The sequence below is a fragment of the Cyphomyrmex costatus genome, unplaced genomic scaffold, assembly GCF_001594065.2.
Source record: "Cyphomyrmex costatus isolate MS0001 unplaced genomic scaffold, Ccosl1.0 scaffold15, whole genome shotgun sequence".
Taxonomy (NCBI): Eukaryota; Metazoa; Arthropoda; class Insecta; order Hymenoptera; family Formicidae; genus Cyphomyrmex; species Cyphomyrmex costatus.
Window position 1 is genome coordinate 1 of NW_017275499.1, and position 22,981 is coordinate 22,981.

General features: G+C 30.7%; 3 protein-coding genes across 7 annotated transcripts; 2 read left to right on the plus strand and 1 right to left on the minus strand.

Moving 5' to 3' along the window:
• The first annotated feature begins 2,473 nt into the window (after positions 1–2,473).
• On the plus strand, positions 2,474–5,617 carry Fkbp59 (FK506-binding protein 59kD). 3 transcript variants are annotated; one of them, XM_018551977.1, is made up of 6 exons: positions 2,474–2,628; positions 2,878–3,216; positions 3,721–3,841; positions 3,920–4,167; positions 4,251–4,760; positions 5,324–5,617. In XM_018551977.1, exons 2-6 carry the CDS (start codon positions 2,881–2,883, stop codon positions 5,489–5,491), a joined length of 1,383 nt encoding a protein of 460 aa, XP_018407479.1. In that variant the 5' UTR covers positions 2,474–2,628; positions 2,878–2,880; the 3' UTR covers positions 5,492–5,617. The 3 variants fall into 3 exon arrangements, with proteins under 3 accessions (XP_018407479.1, XP_018407478.1, XP_018407480.1); XM_018551976.1 differs by having other exon boundaries at positions 2,474–2,624; XM_018551978.1 differs by having other exon boundaries at positions 2,474–2,624; positions 5,313–5,386.
• A 3,222-nt stretch (positions 5,618–8,839) lies between these two features.
• Positions 8,840–12,305, plus strand: LOC108783421 (GMP reductase 1). The gene is made up of 6 exons (XM_018551985.1): positions 8,840–8,926; positions 9,969–10,088; positions 10,459–10,716; positions 11,497–11,685; positions 11,778–11,980; positions 12,051–12,305. Exons 1-6 carry the CDS (start codon positions 8,840–8,842, stop codon positions 12,244–12,246), a joined length of 1,053 nt encoding a protein of 350 aa, XP_018407487.1. The 3' UTR covers positions 12,247–12,305.
• Positions 12,306–12,683: 378 nt separating this feature from the next.
• Positions 12,684–21,969, minus strand: Psi (P-element somatic inhibitor). Of its 3 annotated transcripts, none has more exons than XM_018551959.1 (14): positions 21,627–21,969; positions 21,106–21,184; positions 20,799–20,981; positions 20,350–20,479; positions 18,998–19,255; positions 18,715–18,895; positions 18,374–18,580; positions 18,057–18,243; positions 17,712–17,869; positions 17,516–17,624; positions 17,274–17,435; positions 16,932–17,140; positions 16,559–16,845; positions 12,684–12,881 (listed from the first exon to the last, which is right to left on the minus strand). In XM_018551959.1, the coding sequence occupies exons 1-13, from the start codon at positions 21,708–21,710 to the stop codon at positions 16,585–16,587; spliced, it is 2,208 nt and encodes a 735-aa protein (XP_018407461.1). In that variant the 5' UTR covers positions 21,711–21,969; the 3' UTR covers positions 12,684–12,881; positions 16,559–16,584. The 3 variants fall into 3 exon arrangements, with proteins under 3 accessions (XP_018407461.1, XP_018407460.1, XP_018407462.1); XM_018551958.1 differs by lacking the exon at positions 12,684–12,881 and adding an exon at positions 14,845–14,981; XM_018551960.1 differs by lacking the exon at positions 12,684–12,881 and adding an exon at positions 15,759–15,817.
• Positions 21,970–22,981: the final 1,012 nt, after the last annotated feature.

Genomic DNA, 22,981 nt, shown 5'->3' on the forward strand with positions numbered 1-22,981 from the left:
TACAAGAACACTAGCAAAATACCATTACTGTAAAAAGATTGACTACTTTGTTGCAAGCATTTCAGCAAGTAACACATGTAATTACATTATACTATACATGTATTTTTATATAATTTACCATTTGTAATATTGTATTATTTAAATTTTTGTTAACATTGAGACCCGATCGGTGTCGAAATGTTTATTATTTATAATGTCATGTTTGTAATTTCAAAATAGACTTTTTTGTTTTTCATATTTCCGGCTCGTAGCCCTTCTATTTATTGAAATTATTTATTATTTATTGAGCCTTAATATTCTTATAATAAAAATAAAAAGTTTGATAGAATCTTAATTAGAATTTACATTTTAGCGCACGGATTTAAAAAAAAAAAAAAGAAAGAAATTTCTCTTATTATCATGTGATTTTTAAATCTATGTATCACATCTAGTACTAATACTATTTTTCATATTCATTTTCAAAAGTATAGATAGACATGGTAATTAAAAAAGTTTTTTATTTTTAATAAATTTCGCTCGTTTTTTGCAATGCAAATTAAATAATTAAACGATCTAAATCGAGCTAAATAGATTTAATAATAATCATTGTTCTTTAATTTTATAATATAAAACTAACAAAAAGAGTGTCGTACGTTTCGAAACTCACAGACATCATTAAAAGTTCGTCCGATCGAGTTGAACGCAGACGTTACAATGATAAAACGCAAAAGTATAATGTATCTATAATATAATTTATTATACTTTTGCGTTTGTAATGATGGTCTCACATACCTGTACAATGCACTCGCATTGAGAATAGGAAAATCAATCCAGCATAATCATTATATCAGCTGTCCGTATTGCATCGTCACACATCATAAGAGGATCAATCCAATGACAAACATCTGTAAAAATTGAAGAAGGATCTATGAGTTCCGAAACGCACGACTCTTTTTGTTAGTTTTATATTTAATATAAAATTTAAGAACAATTATATATATTATTATTAAAATCCATTTAGCTCGATTTAGACCGTTTACTTATTTAATTTTTATTTTTAACTTTATGTACAAAAAGATCTAATTCTTATATGTGTACATACTTTATATGTTTAAATGTTGTTTATACTGATGATGACCTGATGAGGGTAAAAACGTTTGTAATTTTTGTATTTTACATTTTGCTTATATTAAATAGCATCTCAGATCCTAGCTTAGATTCATAGTCTACTTAATTTCTGTTGCTTCATTTATATTCTTACTAATATTCTTTCGATATTATATAATTGAATAGAAATGTGTTTTTTAGATCACACATTCATCTGTTATCCATGAATATTATTATACGAGAATGTAACAATTTACATTTAAGTATTGATATCATATACTTACAAATATAACGAGAATGGCATTAAATTACACAGCTTGCGCATGTTTTTTGTTAGGAGTGGTAAGAAAAAGGTTCTATTTTTACATAGTTTAACGTTCAGGTTTGTTCTTCTTTACAAACTTTATTGACAATAGAAATTAGAAAGGCTACTACGCGTCTAAGCTAAAATGTATAAGATGCTCTTAAGAGCATCTTAGAAACGTTTGTGACTTTTGTATTTTACATTTTTGTATAAAATTTATATAAAAATGTAAAATACAAAAGCTACAAACGTTTCTATCTTTATCGGGTCATCATCAGTATAAACAATATTTAAACATAAATACGGCCGCGTATTGAGATCTACGTGTCACATATCTAGTACTATATTATCATATCCATTTTCAAAAGTGGATAGACAGTAAAAACTAAAAATATTATATATTTAATTATATCATCTAATTAGAAAGTGAAATTATTTTTTATTTATCATACCTTTTTAAAAAAATAACGGAAGAAGTATCCTTAATGTGTTCACGATATTAAAGATTAAAAATTTCCGCTGTCCTCACATCGCCAGGTTATAGACCGTTATATTTTGTATTATGTACGAAATAGATAAAGGCTCCGTATCTATTTGGAAGGGGAAAGAAAATAGTAGAGAAAGGGAAGGAGAGTGGGGAAGATTTGAAAAGAGGAAGAATCAGGATTGTAGTACCGGTAGATAAAGAACAGGCCTCATGTGTTTGTTCGTTTTTGACGACGGTGTTGCGTTGATAACGTAATAATCTTTTTAGGCCGGTATTCATAGTCGGTTCTTATTTCAAGACTGTCTTAAGTATGTCTTAAGATGCTAAAGCGGTCTTCTGATTGGTTCGTAACTCCTCAGACTGAAATTAAAACAATCTTGAATATAAGAACTGACTATGAATACCGGCCTTTGAGTGACACACGTAATCGATAATGTAGAAATCGTCGATGCCACTGCAGAATTTGCCTCGATTTCGCCGCGGCGGCGGCAGAGATCCGCGGGTGTGTGCGATTGGAAGGGAATATCGACCGTCGGAAAAATATGTACGGGTACCTGCAAGTTTTCTAGGAAATTCTACGAAATCGATTTCACGTCTGTGTACGTTTATGAAGACTCAACTCACACGACCGCACGATTGTATTTCGAATCAACCGGCACGCGTTTGAAGCTGTTGGAAGATCGCTGCGTTGGAACGGGACATTTTGCCTTGCATACGTCGTCTGAACGGATTCTATTTTCGCAAACCGTAGGTATCCGCGATTTTAACATTTTCACACATAATTAACCCCGCAAACGTGCGGCTATCTTGCAGAGTCATTTCCTCTCGTCATTAACATTCGCGCATTAACGTTTCGAGAAAGTTCGGCGTGTATTCCACGATACAACACTACCAAACTCGGCGAGACCAGGCCAGATTTGGTTGGATCGTCAACGTTGTTGTATCATCGCGTGGGAAAAGCTCTTTGATTTAATAAGCCTTTTCTTCTTTTCGCTCGCAGAGAATGGCCGAGGTAGATTTGACTCCAGCACAGGATGGCGGCGTGTTGAAGAAAATCATCAGGGAAGGAGAAGGAGAAGAGACTCCTATGAATCGTTGCAAGGTGAAGGTACACTACGTCGGTACTTTGGAGGATGGCACGAAGTTTGACTCTAGCAGAGATAGGAAGTCCCCGTTCACCTTTACTCTTGGAAATAACAGTGTCATCAAAGGATGGGACATCGGCGTTGCTACCATGAAGAAGGGTGAGATTGCTACGCTGACGTGTGCTCCTGAATATGCCTATGGCGAGAACGGTAGTAAACCAATGATTCCACCTAATGCTACATTGAAGTTTGAAGTGAGTAAATATTAATCGATACTCGCACGTGCATGCTGTTGATTAGTAATGTCAATGTTTCTTAAAAGATTAAGCGAATAGACTACTATAAAGAAAATGATCAGAACCAAATATTTCATCAATATGACACAATTGTTGAAAAGTTAAAAAATGTTTAATATCTTTTACATGAAGAATGTAATATTAACTTAAAAAATAGAAATAATCAATAATAATCGTTTAGTACTTCTAGTGTTAAAACAAACTGTGATCCTGTAATGTTTTATAAACGTATCAATCATTGGCTGTGTTTAGCAGAAACAGTAGCTTTGAATATTGTTGTAAAATTCTTTAATATGATTATCTGTATATAAATTAGCAAGGTTTTTATATATATTGTATATAAATATTTAATAGAATTATCTATATATACACGTTTTTGTGTATGTATGTGTGTATTGATAATCAGAACACTTATTATTAATCATATTCTATAATACATAACATATTTTAATGTTCTTCTAGCTTGAAATGCTTGATTGGACTGGAGAAGATCTATCTCCAAGTAAAGATAAAAGTATTCAGAGATTCCAAATTGTTCCTGGCCAAAAGTATGCTCATCCAGAAGAAGGTAGCACTGTAAAATGTTAGTATCACAATTCAGTAATCTAAAGTATGATGTACTATATATTCTTTACCTAACAAATTCTTTATGTATCCTTAGTACACTTGACTGGAAAGTACAATGGTCAAGTATTTGAAGATAGAGATGTAGAATTTGTTCTTGGAGAAGGAGAAGTTGTAGGAGTTGTAGATGGTATAGAAATAGCACTGAAGGAATTTTTGGAGGGTGAGAAATCTAGACTGCTAATTAGAAGCAAATACGCATTTAAGGAACAAGGAAATGTAGAGCTTAATATTCCACCGAATGCAGACGTAGAATATGAAGTAGAATTATTACAGTTTGAGAAGGTAATTATAATTATTGAAATTGAATGTTTGTTTCTAATTCTGTAACTTGCTTAATTATTAAATATTATTTTAAATATTATTAGGAGAAACAAATATGGGTATTGAAATCACACGAAAAGGTAGAACAAGCAAAGATGCAAAAAGAAAAAGGAACAAAGTACTTAACATCCAATAAAATCCATTTAGCTATTAAAGTATACCAAAAAATTTTCAATTATTTAAATGATACGACAGATTTCGAGGACGATCTCAAAAAGGAGAGAGATAGTCTCGTAATAGCGGCTCACTTAAACCTCGCTCTATGTTATCTAAAAACCAATGAAAACACTTTGGCTAGAGAAGAGTGTACTAAAGCTTTAGAACTGGATCCGCTTAATGAAAAAGCTCTGTTCAGAAGAGGTCAAGCGAATCTTGAGCTCGCATCACCTGAAGAGGCTATTAATGATTTCAAAAAGGTTCTAGAAGTACAGCCAAAAAATACGGCTGCGTCTAAACAAATTTTAATCTGCAATTCTCTTATTAAGAAGCAATTAGTTAAAGAGAAGAAACTTTATGCGAACATGTTCGATAAGTTTGCAAAGGAAGATAAACAGGTTTGTGAAAAACAATAATGTTGAATAATACTCTTGAGTCACAGATACTTTCTATATATACACTATACATTTCGTGAGTTTTCTCACGAAATGGGTGCCTTCCAACAAGCAACACAGATGACACGGTGACACAGTGTATCAATACATCCTTATTTTTCGCCAATGTTAACAAAGATGAGATGATCACTGTGTTGCACTGTGTCGCTTGTTGGAAGACACACAGAGAAAACCCGCAAAATGCATAATGTATATAATATAATGTTGAATGTTTTAATCAATATCTAATCTTGTTTATATGCCGAGCTTTCGTATTAATTAGTATTGCTCACAAAATTTATTATAAATATTTAGCTATTTATAACAAAAATTATTACTACAATTACTACTTGATTATCAATTATCCACGTTTTAGTACTGACAAAAATGCCTGTAGACTCTGCACTTGTCATAAATATTATGAATGATATAAAAAAAAGGCTGATTAATTTAAATCAAATAAATCTTGAAAATCACAACTTGTTAACGCGTTTACGTTTGACCATAAACCGTTAGTAATCTCATAGAAGGAGGAGCAAAAATTGAAGGAACAATCAGACGTGATGCATGGAACTCTAGGAGAATGGGGACAGGAAGAAAGACCTGGAGGCAGAGACGCAACTGCCTTCGAGAAGGAAAACCCTAACATACTTATGCTCAACGCTAATGGTTCTGGTGAATTCAAAAATATGTAAACAAATGACCCTCTCTTCTCTCTTTCATTACACTGCCCTGCGTAATCGATAAATTGAGGTATCTCGTCAGTCTTTATTTTCAGTGCCTTCTAAGTACTGTTACTTTTAATAAAAATTGCATGTCTTACAAGCTATATATATATATAACATTTCAAGCTATATATATAACAGTTCAATTTTAGCATGTAGAATTTATATGAGTCGATATATAAAAATTTTCTGTACATAATATACATGAGTACATTATAAGAATTTTTTCAACATAATGTCTTTTCAAATTTTGTTTACTTTCGTTTAAAAATTTAAATTTAGTCTGTTGAATTCTTAAAGATACAATTTTATTAATGCAGTACGATTGTTAAAGCCTCGTTACGTTACGCCTAATAATTGATACTGATCTCTCATCAATTTCTGATTTCTATAAAATTATGTGCGATAGTTAAATCATTATATTTCAAATTATGCCATTCCATTATAATATAGTGCCATTTGTTTGAATTGATGTAGTATTGTAGCACATTGATCATTACTGTGTACCTATATTGTAGATTTAAAAAAAGAATGATTTGAATTCAGTATATTCATTATACGAGGGTTAATCTAAAAGTAAATTTTCTTATTTTAGGAAAAATAAAAATCTGTTTAAAGTCTTTTAAAAATCTGAAAAAAGAATTATTTTAACTCATACTTCGGTTGTTTTTCATTTAAAAATCGATATTTCTTTTCGGTTTGTTAAATCGTGAAAAAAAAATTTTATGTGCCTTGTACCACAGCGAGTCCACCATTTTTGCGATCCGTCTACGATCAAGCAAGAAATAAGTCCCTATTTTTTTCACATAAGAAACAACCTTGAAATGCGTTCAGAAAACGTATAATGAGTTAAAATAAATTTTTTCAGATCTTTAAACTTTATCTTTCAATTTTTCCTAAAATAGGGAAACTTATTTGTGGACTAACTCTATATATGATTAGTCTTCGTAAATAAATGCGTATAAAATCAGAAAAAAAATTTGTATATCATTGTAAAAGATATTTGTAAAATTGATTATAATATACAGGTCACAAATATGTAAAATAATCTGTTAACGGTATACATTTTTTCTTGTGCCACTAATTCGTAAATTATGTATAACGTTACAAAATTAGAAAAGAGCATTACAAAATTAAATATAAAAAATCTGACGAAAATTCAATGTCATTTTGTTATTATATCATAGCAATCTCTAATCCTTTTACCTATAATTTTTGACCAATAAACGAAGAATTCTTAATCAATAAATTAGTATAACATAAATTTATCGGTTACATATTTTACATGACGAACTTACGTATAATACTTATTTCTAGCATACAGATTGATTTTTTATATCTCAGATAAAATATTTTATACATGTAACAAAATAATTTTATATTATTTTTTTATTTGTATAATGTCATATTTTTAAATAACGTAATATATATTTTTGCAGCCAAAACTCTCTTAAAATATGTGTAACTCTTCAAATATGTTGCACTTTAATAATTTACACTTCAGACTTTTGTAAAAATATTCATAAGGAACTATTGCTCCAGTTTAAATCTATTTATTATCCTTGATTGACACAAAGTTAACTATTGATTACAATATAAAATAGGACTGTCCATCTTTATTGACATTTTAATAAACTGTAACTATCGTTCTTATATTAGTACAATTGATATTCAATAGCAGTGGCATAGTCCAAATATGCGATATGCACAATAAATTGTTGTATTGTATAATTTAGTGAATTGATTTGAAGAATTCAGATAATTCAGTGAATTTTCCAATAAACACGAACTAATGTAACGTCGATGTTATAATTTTTCAATTTAAATATAACATGTACATAATATATATATATATATATATAAAATTTTATCAACATCTCGCAGTTATCGAATAAAAGATGATATATTTATAATATATTAATAAAAATATATATATATAATTCGAGTTTTCAATATATTTTTAATTTTCAAGCAATATATATGTCGCAGCCTTTTCGTGAAATCCGCCTTTTTGCAAAAAGGCTGCGGCATACAGGACACGAAATAAACTTCGATGGAATTTTAATGGCAATATAAAATTAAAATTTAACGATAACATAAAAATTAAACATTTTAAAGTGATCATTGAAGTAAACATTTCACTTATTAAATATTCAGCCTACTCCATTGTCTAGACGTGTCGTCTAGACCTGATAAGTTATCTGCAGTGTTAGTACGTTAACATGCATACACACGTATATGCCCCCAGGAACGGCTTTATGATCTTTCGAGCCATTGTAAAGGGACCGTCAGGATTTTACGCAACGCGACCGCCGGCTGGCATTCATTCAGAATGATAAAAATCCAAATCGAACGCTGACCTTGCAGTTGCATCGCGATTTCCATCAAGTAGCAACTCGATAAAAATCGTAATGGAAAACGGCAGATCCTATAAACCTTGGAAACGCTCGGAATTGACACATAATTAATGTCATTCTACACGAAAAGTAGCTAAAAATTTAGCTAGACATAAATCTAAAAATAATTCTATTGGATCATCAAATAATGTTTTAATGATCCAATGATTTTCAGATCTAACTAAATTTTAGATACTTTAGAAAAATTGTTCTTTTCATATACTATCGAGATATATGAACCACCAATTAATTTCGACAAGTGGATGTCCGGCAATACTCTTTGATTTTTTAATATATTCATTTTCTCAGTATTTTCTCTGAGTACTTTATAAAATGGGTAATCATGATTACCGATTCTTATAGTTGAGAATGTCTTATGGGCCTTCTACAATAATTACTTAAGTTTTAGGTATTAAGTCATAAGAAATTGATCAATCACAATCGAATGTGAGAAGAATAATCGACTGTGAGTGATCAATTTCTTACGACTTAAAATACTTAAAACTTATAGGTAATGGCTTATTGTAGAAGGCTTATTAAATACACTCTTAAGGTATATCATAAGCCGTCAATTAGAGGGTTGCAGTATCATCTCAAGATTAATATACAACGGTCTCAAAATAAGAACGGACTACCGCCCTTAGAGCGCCCGCAGACCGCACCGTCCTGGTTCGATAAGAGGGGAGACAGAGAGAGAGAGAAAGAGAGAGGAGGATAAAAATAGCTCTCCGTCTTCCTTGCGCGTATCAAATGTGCCATGCCCGAGTATGCCAGAGCCAGTGGAAGAACGTCCGCGGTCACGGGTTATTCGTTCTCCCCAGGCCCGCAGTGCGTTCTCGGTGCGTGGCGAGTGAACGAGACCGAATAGTCCCCTCTGTTAAGAAGCGAAAGTACCGCCGAGGGTGGTTCCGCACCGTCCGCGATGCCGAACATAATAAATGATATAAAGCTGGACTTTAAAGACGTGCTGCTGCGTCCGAAGCGGAGCACTCTGAAAAGCCGATCGGACGTGAGTATCTTTTATATAATTTGATATATAAGTCGCCGTTTTCTATGCCGCGTCGCGAACAATTACACGCGTCTTCGGCGAGAAAAGAGAGAGAGAGAGAAGGAAAAGGAAAAAAAAATGCGATATCCGTTGCGCAATACTGCAAGTCATAATATATATATATATATCGAGTATATTTTCGGGAATGAAGATGTTTGATTTTAAATTCGATCGTTCAAATTGCACGCGTGTACGTGCGTGCGTGCGTGCACAATAAAATTTATACGGCAGACTGCCGTCGGTCGAGTCGGCTCAATTATACGCATCCTGGCAGAATTAATGTTCGCACGAATCGAAGCTCCCGAATTTATGGTCCCTCTCAGTCGTAAACTTTCTCTATTGATTTAATTCTCGTGAACACGCTACCTCGGATTGATTCCATTGTTCAAATTTATGTCGACGAAGTGACGACCCCATACATCCTGCATATTTTTAGGAAAAAATTTATATAAATTAAAGAATATAACAAGAATTATTAACAGGCGTCTGTTTTTAAATTTTATTAAATTTTATATTTATTTTTAATTAATGACTGTTTATTACTAAGACCTTTATATTTTAACTAATATTTGGCTCGTAGCCCTATTTTATATTAATTATTTTTTAAGAATTATTATTATTATATCTTTATAATTTTTTATTATAATAAGATTATTAATGACATTTGCATGTATTATGTTAAACCTTTTAATTTTATTCATTTAATACACATATATTTCTGTCTTAAGTCGATATTAATAAAATAGTTTTTGTCGTTTTTATATATCTTTGTTGTATGTAAAAATATCAAAGTATAACTTCGATATTTTTTCATTATATATAATTATATAATATGTACATAAATATATATTTTTTTCTGCACATTAAATCACCAATTTTATATAACAATTTTTTATATATAAATATTATATATATTTGTATGAGTTAAATATACTGTCCTTTCATTTAACATCTATTAAAATGAAAATAAATATCTTCTCTGATCCTTCGACTGTTATTTCAGGTAGACCTTTTCAGAGAAATTACGTTTCGCAATTCTAAACAAACATACAGAGGCATTCCCGTGATGGCTTCTAATATGGACACAATTGGAACGTTTGAAATGGCGAAAGCACTATCAAAGGTAAAATAAATAAATTTGACAATCTTATTTCTCGAAATAAATTGAAAAATCTCTTATCGGATTTAAATGTTAAAATTTGTCAATAGAGACCCTCCGTCTCTCATGTATACATATATATATTTTTTTTTCATACGTTAAATAAATAAAATACATTATAAATTAAAAATTGACTTTGACCGTTATTGATTTCCTTCTTCTTGTTTGTTTATTGTTTATCAATTGTACGGTCTTAAAAAGATTTTAGTATTTGATAAATTAAAAACTTGTACGTGCAACACATTGTTAATATATTCATGAAGTCATGTAAATAAAATTGTTTGGATACATGTATAATGCGTCGCCTTACTTATTGTACCATTCTTTTATATAGCATGGTCTTTTTACTACGGTTCATAAATATTATACCGCAGACGAATGGAAAGACTTTATCGCGTTAAATCCTGATTGTGCAAAGAACGTAGCAGCAACTTCGGGAACAGGAAATGAAGATTACGAGCGGCTTTCGAGCATTTTGGAAGTCGTGCCGGAATTATCGTTCATATGTTTAGATGTTGCAAACGGATATTCACAACATTTCGTGGAGTATGTGAGAAAAGTGAGAGCGCGATATCCGAATCACACAATAATTGTAAGTACAACTGAATGTCTCGTTATCTTTATTATTAGTACAAAGTGTCCCAAATTTAATTTGGCCGAACTTCGGGAGTGATAGAGAATCTCAATAAACTAAGAAAATATTATGCTCGTTTTTGCTTCGTTTTGAAGAAAATCATAAAAAAACAAAACAATTCTCGAAATACTATTTCGATACAAAATATTGTTTTTATACACAATTTCGGCGATAATGCTTCAGAGATAATGCGAGGGTATGTGCGCGCCGATTTCCAGGCAAGAGTGCTGGATCGGCGAGTCATTATGTTGATCAATGCTGCAACATATGAGCTGTTCGAAGATGTATTGCTATAAGAGGTCAATATTTTAGATAGCGTGTAAAATAAAATATTATATAATATTTTCATTATAAACATATCTAATTTTTATTTTAAATTTTGTTAAATTTTCTCGATATTTTCTTCAATATTATACTTTATTATAAGCTGTTTGAATTTAATGACATACTGTATCTGCATTAAGTAAATGAATGACAACGTGAATAAGTAAGCGTGAATGAATAAGTAACAAATAGATATAAAAATAAAAACTACGTTTTGTCAGTTTTTTTAATGATTTCTCCAAAACTGAGCAAAAACGAGCATATCTCTAAAGAAATTTTTTCTTAGTTTATCAATTTCCTATACACTTCTAAAATTTGGCAAAATTTAAATCCAGGACACCCTATATATAAGCTTATTTAAACGCCAATGCATACTTCATATTTAAACGTAAAAATGAATTGCTGCCACTACAGGCAGGAAATGTTGTAACAGGAGAAATGGTAGAAGAACTAATACTCTCAGGAGCGGACATAATTAAAGTAGGAATTGGTCCAGGTTCCGTGTGTACAACGCGGATGAAAACTGGCGTCGGTTATCCACAATTGAGCGCCGTAATTGAATGCGCGGATGCGGCGCATGGCTTGAAAGGGCATATTATTGCCGTAAATATCTTATATTTTTTATCACAAATGACATGAATAATCGCTGAAAGATCTCGCTTTTATGTTTAAGTGTTAATGTTTATTATTCACAGGACGGTGGGTGTACCTGTCCTGGAGATTTAGCGAAAGCATTCGGTGGTGGCGCGGACTTCGTCATGGCAGGCGGGATATTCGCGGGTCACGATGAATGTGGGGGCGAAATTATAGAAAAGAATGGAAAGAAGTTCAAGCTTTTTTATGGGATGTCCTCCAATACAGCCATGATGAAGCATACCGGTGGTGTTGCAGACTACAGGTGAGATTACAAGTTATAGTGCTACAAACAAGTATATGCGTTGAGATAATTAATTCTTACTTCAATGCAGAGCTTCGGAAGGGAAAACTGTCGAAGTGCCTTACAGGGGTTTAGTCGAAAACACTGTGCTGGATATACTAGGCGGTTTAAGATCTGCCTGCACTTATATAGGAGCCCAACGTTTGCGCGAATTACCGCGACGGGCGACGTTTATACGCTGCACACAGCAATTAAATCCCATCTATGGACCACCCCCAGAAATATAAAGCTTATAATTATTAAATTGTGCTCCTTAGTAAAAGACTTAGGAAAGAAATGTTTTAACGTCAATATTTGATCGTGTATTATTTGCTGGCAAATAATATTTATATATGAATGAAATGCAGTCTTATAAAATGTTTATCGCTATATTGTGTAATGATGTTTAAGTATTACGAATTAATCCTTAAATATGCTCAAATGGAAGAACGTTATACAATAATCCTTCATGCACAAATAAAGAATTTCGTTACATTAAGTCACCGTTTTATATCATTGAAGATTTCTGTTATCGAATAACTAATCGTACATCATTATGTATCAATCTATCGTACAGCCATAAATTGAGATGTTTAATCTTTCTACTTTTTAATTATATAATACATTTCATATTTAAACAACGAATGAGTAGTACATATACTTTATACGTTTCGTTGTTCTTTTTATTGTGAAATATGAATATGCACATGTGTATTTTACAATCCTTATATGAAATCCTTATATGAAATGTGCAATGTACCTATAAACTCTACTTTCTGTTTAATATTTTACAGAAGTATTTATAAGTGGAAATCTTTTGTACGTATTTGTTATTTGCTTCTCTTGATCAGAGAAACTGGAAAGTTTTCTGTTGCGCCTGTCCCTGAAACATTTGCCAATGTTAATTAATTATGTGCACAAAGTATAAAATATAACAGAAAAATATTTTAACTGATAAAGATTTATAAGTACACATAAAAAAAAAGAAAAACATTAATGTGCTATTATAAATGAAATAAAAATATAAATCATGAGGTTGTAAATACCAATAGAGGTTTGACAATATAATTGATTAAGATACTTGCCAATAATGTATATGGAGTATAACAATCGCCCTATTTATATTCTGTCATATTTTCTATATTATAATCACAATAAACAGATTTCGTATAAGACATTTGAGACTCGTACATAAATAATCCTCAAGTATAATTAAACGTAATATATAATCCATGACTAAAGTTTCTGTTTCTTTACTTATAATACATGTCTTATCATATTTTATTATTCTAATTTTATTTAACAATTAATATCTATGTGAAGTAATATTATATTATAAATATGAAATAATGCGTAAACAACGAAAAATTTTCATATTGTGAAAGACGAGATATTTATGAGAATTAACTGATTATGTATTAATTTATTAAATAAAAATGTAAATGTCTAAATAATGTAAAAAAATCATGTAATTATTGTTATATATTTTTTTTTTGTTTAATACCTTATTCAAAACATTTCTCGTGTAAAATAAATGTATTATAAATATATTTTAATTAAATTATAAATATAATATCGAAATAATGCCACAGAATATACCAAATAAAAACGTAAATTGTTTTATTAACAAATATTAATGCATGGAAGATATATATAAGTACTAACATAAAAAAAGTGTTACTTTCTACATATCTAGATACATATTTCTTATGTTACATCAAACATATAAGTAACAAAGCCAAATATAAATTTATACAAATGTATATAATTCATATAAATTTATATTAATTTTGAAAGAATTTCCTTTTTTCATTTTAAGAAATGACGAAATTTTTTCAAATTTCTAAAGTAATTTATTTTTTTTTTGAAATAATATAATATAATTGTATAAACATAAACATATTAATTTTCTATGAAGTATCATATTTAAAAAAAAATGTGTAATTTTATAATATTACAATCAAACTGTAGTTGAAGATATAAATTGAATTTTTAACAGTTTGTAATTTCATATTGCATTAAGTTAAGGAAAATAGTAATATATATAATCATTCCTACCTAACTTTTAATTGTAACTGAATAAAATTACTGTAACAAAATACTTAGATTTTTATTAACTTTTTTTCACCGAAAAATGAGTATAGATATGTGTTAAAAGTTTATAGATATTTTACTATTTATGAATATATCTAGAAAGATAATTGGATATTAGACATATTTCAAATTTTATCTCTTTAATCAGTTAATGTATTATTTTATACAGATTGTTTCAAACATTGCATATATTATAGACAAGAAATATTAAAGATAAGATCACACACAAAAAGTACAATAATTGTATTAATAGGGAAGCACATTGATATATATAATGGAATTAAATTTCTAATTAAGATTGTGTTGAAATAAAATTAATCTTCCATCAATAGCAAATAAATGCTAAATCAATAGCAAAGTAAATTTGATTTTAATACAATCTTAATTGTAAACTTTATTTCATTTAATATAAGAAATAAAGACTATTAAAAGAAGTTTTGTATCTGACAAAATTTTTGCCGATGATCAAATTTACCAAAATATTTATAGTTCGAATAAACAGCTTCCAACCTGAATGAATACATTCTGTATCCATTTATATAAATTAATTGAAACACGTAATAAAAAGACATACAAAAATTTGAAATATTTTACATATGACTAGTTAAGTCTTTTGATATACTTAATTACTCGGAAAGAAAAAGCCAATATACTTTATGTATATCGTATAAAAGCACATGTAATACTGGCTAAGTAATATTCAGAATATTATTAGTAAATTATATTTCATATTATGAGTTATGTATATCCCGTCCGACTAATCTCCGGTTCGCAGGTCCTGATTCCTTTGTGTACATGTAGATTAATGCTGAATGAAACATTTAAACTGTAGATGCCCCATGCCATATTGTAGGACGGGTAAACCTCTCTAATTGGCTGCTCCAAATATCTAAAAATAGTATTGGTGTTTCACGAGAAAGCAAACGAAAAACCAAAAGTAACATTGTATTTAACACAAGAACATATGCATATATAAATATCATATTATGCATCTTTCGTGTATACATAATAGAAGAACTTTCATGGATAATGAAATACATGGCAGCTGTATCAATTATAGCATTTCGTAGTCAAGAGTTTTATAATTATAATAAAACACGAGTGTTTCAGATAAATAAGTGTCTTATCAAGATATATGTAATAATCTATTATAGTAATATATCGTTCGTAACAACGCATTTTTATAAGGATATAATTTAACAAGTTTAATGAAAGAGAGAATAAGATGGATAGATAGATAGATAGATGGATAGATAAATAGATAGATAGATAGATAGAGATAGATAGTGGATGGCAATAAAATGGTATAGATGTCGATCCCTCGTTCCACTTTTTGACCCGCTGCTTCACCTGCCAGCTTTAACTTATATTACAATAATACATGTTATGGAACAAAAATACATACAATATGATAAGTAAATAAAAAAAAACAGATATCATATTGATACTATTTATAATATTAATTTCAATCAACTTCTCTTGCTCGATACTTTTACTAGTTACTTAAACTTAAAACAATGGATATCCTATAGTATATATATATATATGTATATATATGTGTGTATTATAAAAAACACAAAACGTTTTATAGTATAAACAGAATATAATCGATTCTCAAAGATATATGGAGATTATGAAGCAGTTAACTAGTTATGATAAAAGTATATGGAGATATATAGCCAGATATATTAACCGCATCCGGATGGAAAGCTATCTGAAAACTATCTGAAATAAACAAATAATTATGGTAAAAAGGGATGACCCATATACACAAGAAACAAATTTTATTTCAAAGGTGTAAAATATACCGTTTTATATATATATATTAAAATCATCATATGAACCATGAAATTATAGATTTTATGTTTTGCAAAAGTTTAATTCAAATTCCCTGAAAGAGGTTCAATGAATATCAGTAGATAATATTTCCTTATTCTTACACCATTGATTTATAATATGTCGGAATATCAAGCCAATATAAAGATGAGTATCAAAAAAAATAATATAATAAAAAATAAATAATTTAACCATATTAAGTAACTATTAAATTATCAAATGTTCAAATAGAATAATAGACTGTATATAAATAAAATAAAAATTATGATTACTTCTTGATGTTGAATTTATATATTTTATCAATATATAACAACACTCAAATTTATATCAGTTTAATATAACAACTATAGCATTTAGAAAATTATATGAACTTTAATCATAATCATTATTTAAAAAATTTTTTATTTAATAGCTGGCACTATCAAACAAAATTACTGGATTTTTAATCTACTATGTGAAACTAAAGGTTTTTTTTTTTTTACAAAACTATTGCCAAACAAAAATAAATAAACTAAATTATAATAATCAACTTGATCTGTATAATACATTGTTAAAACTATATGCTTCATACAATTTTCAAAATGCTTATTCGTATATATGTACATATACATCGTACTAAGATTTACTTACAGCTTGCCTTTCTTTCAAATGGAAGTTTAATTCTCAGAAGTGGACTGTGTATATGGATAATTCTGATATCCTGTTGGGAAAGATGGGTTTTGCTGTCCTGTCTGAGGTTGAGAATTGGATCCAGTATTCGCTGCGTAATAACCAGTTGGTGCGGAACCAGCATTCATCGTTGGATAACTTCCATAAGCTTGAGGAAATGCATTAGGCGTGGTACCCGGTGGACCAGCCGATTGTCCCTGAAGAGTCTGCATTTGTTGCTGGGCCATTTGGTTTCCTTGTATTCCAAGCTATAATAATATACCGAATATTACATACATATTAAAATACAACACATTAAGGCACAACAATGAATATCATGTTTTAAGGAAAATACCTTGCCCGCTTTCATTTGAGCTTCTATCGCTTCCGCTTCTTTTATTTTACCGATACTTCTGTAATATTCTGCCCATTGCACGCTATAATCAGCTTGACCGCCATTTTGTGCGGCACCTGCCTGCTGTTGCTGCTGCGTCTGTTGTTGCGGCTGTTGATTTGGTCCAGCGGTACCCGTTGTTGCTGGATTAGACTGGTTTTGTGAATTGCCTAAAATATTTTAATAATATTTTGCTTAGAATATTTTAGTATTTTATAGAATATTTTAATAACATTTGATAGAATTTGGGCAAAAAATTATACTACAAAGATTTTCTTTACATAACATTGTAAAAATTTTTACCTCCTTGCTGATTGTGATCTTGCTTTCCTTGTTTTGCTTGTTGTTCTATCATATCTGCTTCTCTATGCATGCCTAATGACCGATAATACTCCGCCCATTGAGCGCTATAGTCAGGCTGACCAGTCTGTGGATTGACTTGTACAGGAGCTTGATTAGGATTGTCTGCAAGAGTAAATGTATCGCGTAACAGATGTAACACTTACCTCCCTGCATATTATAAGGAATCATAAAACCATACATACTTCCATCAGTGGATTGTGGTTGGTTTGGCCAGGCTTGATATCCTGTATTCCAATTTGGATTGTATCCTACTGCTCCTTGTGTTGCAGTATATGAAGAACCAGCTGGACCCTTTAAATAATATAATAATTAAATAATAAAATACTACCAAAAAAAAATCTTATGTAAAAATAACCGTATACGTATAATTTAACGTACCATGCCCAGTTTTTCGCTAAATATTCTCTTTGCATGCTCGACTTGTTCAGGATTTCCACGAATAATGAAAATCTTTTCATTCTCATTACTTTGATTTCTTCTATCTAATTCACAATGCGCTCCTGTCTGTTGATTTATCTGTTTGATAGTCTCACCACCTAGAATAAAAATTATAATATACGATAATATATAATTATAAGAAGAAAATATATTACATATTTACATTATATATATTTATTAATTGTAATTCACGTTAAGATCACTAAAATTTTAAATCTATAAAATTGAAGGCTTTATAATAATGCATATGTAGCTTTCTTAATACATATAGTGAATAAAATAAACCTTTGCCAATTATAATGCCACATTTGGAAGAAGGAACGGTAAATGTTGTTTCAATTTTATCTTGCATAGGACCGCCTTGTCGTCTATCCCAGCTTCCGTATTCATTTGGATTACGATTACTGCCAAAACCATTACCTCTTGGACCGCCACCTCGACCTCCCATATTATTTCTACCATCATCTCTTCTCTAAAAATAAAAAATAACATTTTCTGTATTTGCAAAATGAATGAGGAATATCAGTTATAATGTTATACTATTAGCTCATACGTGGCCATATGCATTCTAATAAATTTATAAATATATAAAATTTATTTACCATAACACTATCAATCAATTCTTGAATTCGTTGACGAGCCTGTTCAACGGCTTGATGCTTTCCTGACAATAAACATTTTCTATCACCAGGGCCCTCTTCTCTTCCTTGTTGGAATTGAACTTTAGCTCCACTTTCCGCTTGTATTTTTTTTATCATATCTCCGCCTTTACCAATTACGACACCAACTGCAGCTCTTGGAACTAGTACCTATGTTATACGATAATTTTATAAATTTCAAGAATAAAAAGATGTATTTCTCAATTTCTTTCTCTTTATGGTTACATTCTCAGCCAACAAACATTTTTACATTTGTTTGTGACATAACAAAAATTATTATTAACCTCTACTCCATCACTATTTGCAGGACCATGATTAAAACCACTATCATTAGAATAATTTCCTGTTCTGTCAGTAGCACCACCTCCTCTTCCTCCTCTATGAAACATTTGTATTTCTTTTTCAGCTATTAATTCATACACTAATTGTTTTGCATATTCAACTTTTTGAGGATCTCCTGTTATTCTACAGAAAGAATATATCAGTTTTAAATAATGGAGTATTACCTTGATATATCAAGAGGAATAATATATATGTATATATGCAGAGAAAACATTTGCGTTTTACCTTAAAGGTTTTTCTTGTTCCTGAGATGGCCCTTCCTGAATAACAACCATTTTAGCTCCAGATTTCTCTTGAAGTTGTTTTATGGTTTCTCCTCCTTTGCCAATTATCAAACCAACTTTAGGACCTGGAATCATTATCTCAACAAATCCTGGATGTCCCATCATTCCGCCGCCACCACTACCACTCATATTCATATCACTGATTCCCTCACTTCTGCTTCTTTGATTTACTATTGATAATACAAGATCCTTTGCTCGACTGAAACACATAAAATACCAAAGTACAATATTTTTTCAACTAAACCGTTTTACATGTGTCCAAAAAATTTAATCAACAACAATAAAATTTGTTTGCAACACATAAATATGCACTAATATCTATTGTAGATAAAAATTATATATCACATTTGTAATAGTTTTTTTTTCTAATGATCAATATATCTTCAAAGGGTATAATAAAAGGTTTCAAAGATTTTGTATCAAAATGCCATATACAGGTATTAAAATGCCATATATAGGTTTAAACAGTTTCAAATAAATAAATAAAATTTTCTTCATGTTGTGATTAACACGTCCCCATGCATATCCTATCCTCCTTCCTTCCATTTTCTCTTTCTCCATATCCTATTAAAAGCAAAAAACTATTAGTAAATACAAAATTATTAAATCAAAAGGTCAACTCATTAATCAATTTTCAATAGTCAGAAATTCTGAAGCTTATAGAAAGTCAAGTATTGAACCCGCTATTGGCATCCAGGAGCTAAATAAAGATTCTGTAAAACATTTCATAATTTATATGCGAAAGCATATGTCCTACATTTGTAAAATGCATGTTAGGATGAAATTGTAGCGTATATAAAATATATTGATATACAAGCTGTTATTAGAATTATATCTCAATTACATTATCTAATAATAGGATCATAAAGCATTGTGCAATATTTATACATTGTCATAACATCGCAGTTTGATTTAAACAATTTTTCAGTCATTTTTTGGGAGTGGTAAGATGGGAGTATGGTGCAAAAACATTTACGCTTAAATAAATTAGAGAATATAAAATGTCCCTATATAAATTTAAGGAGGATAGCAGATTTGCTTGGCTGGTTTATAGAACATTTTGACAGAAGCTTTTTCACAACCCAGAGTCTACAAACTTGAACTGATAATCATATCCCATTTCAATAAAATACAATGTAATTGCATTCAAAGTCCACAAACAGAAAAATGAAGTAAATTCATTGTCAATGATTGTATGGTAAATTCTTATCATTCATCGTGATATAAAGTCATGGTATTGCATTGCATACAAAATAGTTAAAATTAACGAAATAAGAAGGGAAAACAAGTTACTTGACAGCGTCTCGTGAACCAGTTAGCGTGCAAACACGCTCAGGTAGCCCACCGCTTTCTGGTGCCATTTGAATCTTACATCCTGTTTCGCTTTGCAATCTCGTTATCTGTTCTCCACCTCTGCCAATTACTGTAAATATATTATTATTAAACGTAATTATATATCTAATATTTCTAATATTACATTTCAATTACAAGTATAAAAGAATCAATTAATACAACAAAAATACATAACTATTCTAAAACGCAACAAGTAGATAATATTATAAGAATAATACTTAAACTATCAAATTTATATATAGTAATATTATCATATATATTATGCCATAATAAATAATAAATTAAGGATATCATAACAGTGGGTTCTTAAATAAGAACAGATTTAATGCAATATATTATAGAATATTCATACAAAGAATATCAATAATCCTTTCTATAATTTTACTTACTTAAACCAACCATTTTGTCTGGAACTCTGATATCTTCATTGCATATACCACCTACTAAATTGGAAGAAACTGGTGGTCTAGGTCCTTGACCACTTGAATCTCCAATGGAATTACCTGCGGGTCCTCCACGAATACCTATTAAAGGATCTGCTACTAATGATGCCATTTTCTTTGCTTCTGGCTCTAAAAATACAAAACATAACACAATGTCAATACAGAATATACACAAATCCGAAAAATAAATTATTAACTTCATCAATAAAGATCAATAGAAGAGAGAGCAATAATTTTTAAATATATATGTTACCCGAACTATCTTCAAGAGGACGTTTTAATTTGGTATCCTGATTATTTTGAGCACCGCCAGGATTTATCTTCGCAGCAATCTGGAAAGGTTAAACAAAAGATGTAAACACGGGACAGAATGTTTTACTTTCCAAACTAAAAAATTATTACATACATCCATATATAAATATTTCAGTTAAATAAAATAGTAGAGAAAGTACAAATATCGTATTATACAAACATTATACGAGCCTCGAAAGAGCCAAATTAAATTATTATTATAAAACGGAGAAAACTGAACGAAAACGTAAACTAATCTTGCTCTGATATTAAGAGAATTTTTAAATAAAATTCAATCTAGATTTCAAAAGGCTAATAGATACTTTTCCAAATCGGTTCACCATATACAATAAAATAATTAGAGATAACAGTCGCATCGGGACCGGCCGCGAATTGCCGCGAGGAACGTGACGCTCGCGGTAGACGCACACGCTTACACGCCATTCGCCGTCGTCGACGTGTCCCTCGCGGAATCGTGATTACCTGCTTGGCGCGTTGTAGTGCCGCCGCGAATGCGGTGCTCTGGCTGAAATTTTGAGGCGGAGCGACCGCTGAGTAGTCACTCATGTTGGTGCATGAAGTTATTTGGGACGGGATGAGGAATTTAGTTCACACGCCGCTGGCTGGTGCTCGCTCGATCACTGGACTGTCCCAACTGATTCGCCTGGATTCGCCTCGCCGCTGAATACGGTGACGCAACGGAGGAGGAACGGTCTGCAGGCGCGAGAAGTGACACTTTTGTGGAACGTACGAATACGACGCCGTACGCGAAAAACGGGGAAAAGTTCGCTCACTTTGCGACAGTCACGAATGAAAGAACCGTACTTTCACGGGGGAACGCAGAGGAACGGCACAGCGCAAGCGTCTGCCGTTGGCTGTGCGATCCTTCTAGGACGGAAACTCGCCGAAACTTAACGCTCTCGCCATGATTCGTCGGCACTCGTCGGTAATTAGCATGGAGCGCTCGCTGTTATTGGCTGCGTTCAGCAGAAAAGGCAGCTTTGCGACTCTGCTGTAAAATTCTTGAATATGATTGGCTTATACATTTAGATCTAATGAGGAAGTAAGAGCAGGACCAATCATATTAAAGAATTTTGCAACAGTTGCAAAGCTGCTTTCGCTGCTGAACGCAGCCATTGGTACATTCTTCTAAATCTAAAATTCTGATTGGACGATCTAAAAGAATACACCAATAACAGCGAGCGCTCTGTTGAGTCCGCTGAACGCGCTCAATGTATCAAAATTGATTGCTATATTTAAAAAATAGAAGAATTCTTTAATATTACCATCGACAAGATAGTTGACATTTATCAACTGTTTTGGCTGTTCCAAAGATAAATTAATGAAAATTTTACTTTATTTATGTACAAATCTGTATATCTTTTTGATAAAACAGTGATTGAAAAAGATAAAATACTTATTAATTTATTTTTAGCCAAAACAATAATACCAGTGTTCTTCAGTTTATATTAATTAAATCCTCGGAGCCTTTTAGTGGTTACGAAAATTTGCCCAGAGTTAATTGTTTTTAATAGTTGGTCCTATTTTTAAAATGTTTAAATAACGACAATTTTTACTGCAATCATATTGTCAAGTTATATTGTGATACAATTTTAGTTTAAATTAAAATACAATTATATGTTCTTTGTTCATTTCTTGTAAAAATTTTGTAATTTAATTTGTCTTACACATTCTACTTACATGAATATATTATCGTTACACAAAATTACATTTATAGTTACATGATCGTTTTTATAACTCTTTATATTTGTCGAATAGTTAAGGGGTCCTAAAGACGATTAGTCATTTATTGAAAATAGCCCTTACCTATAGACGAT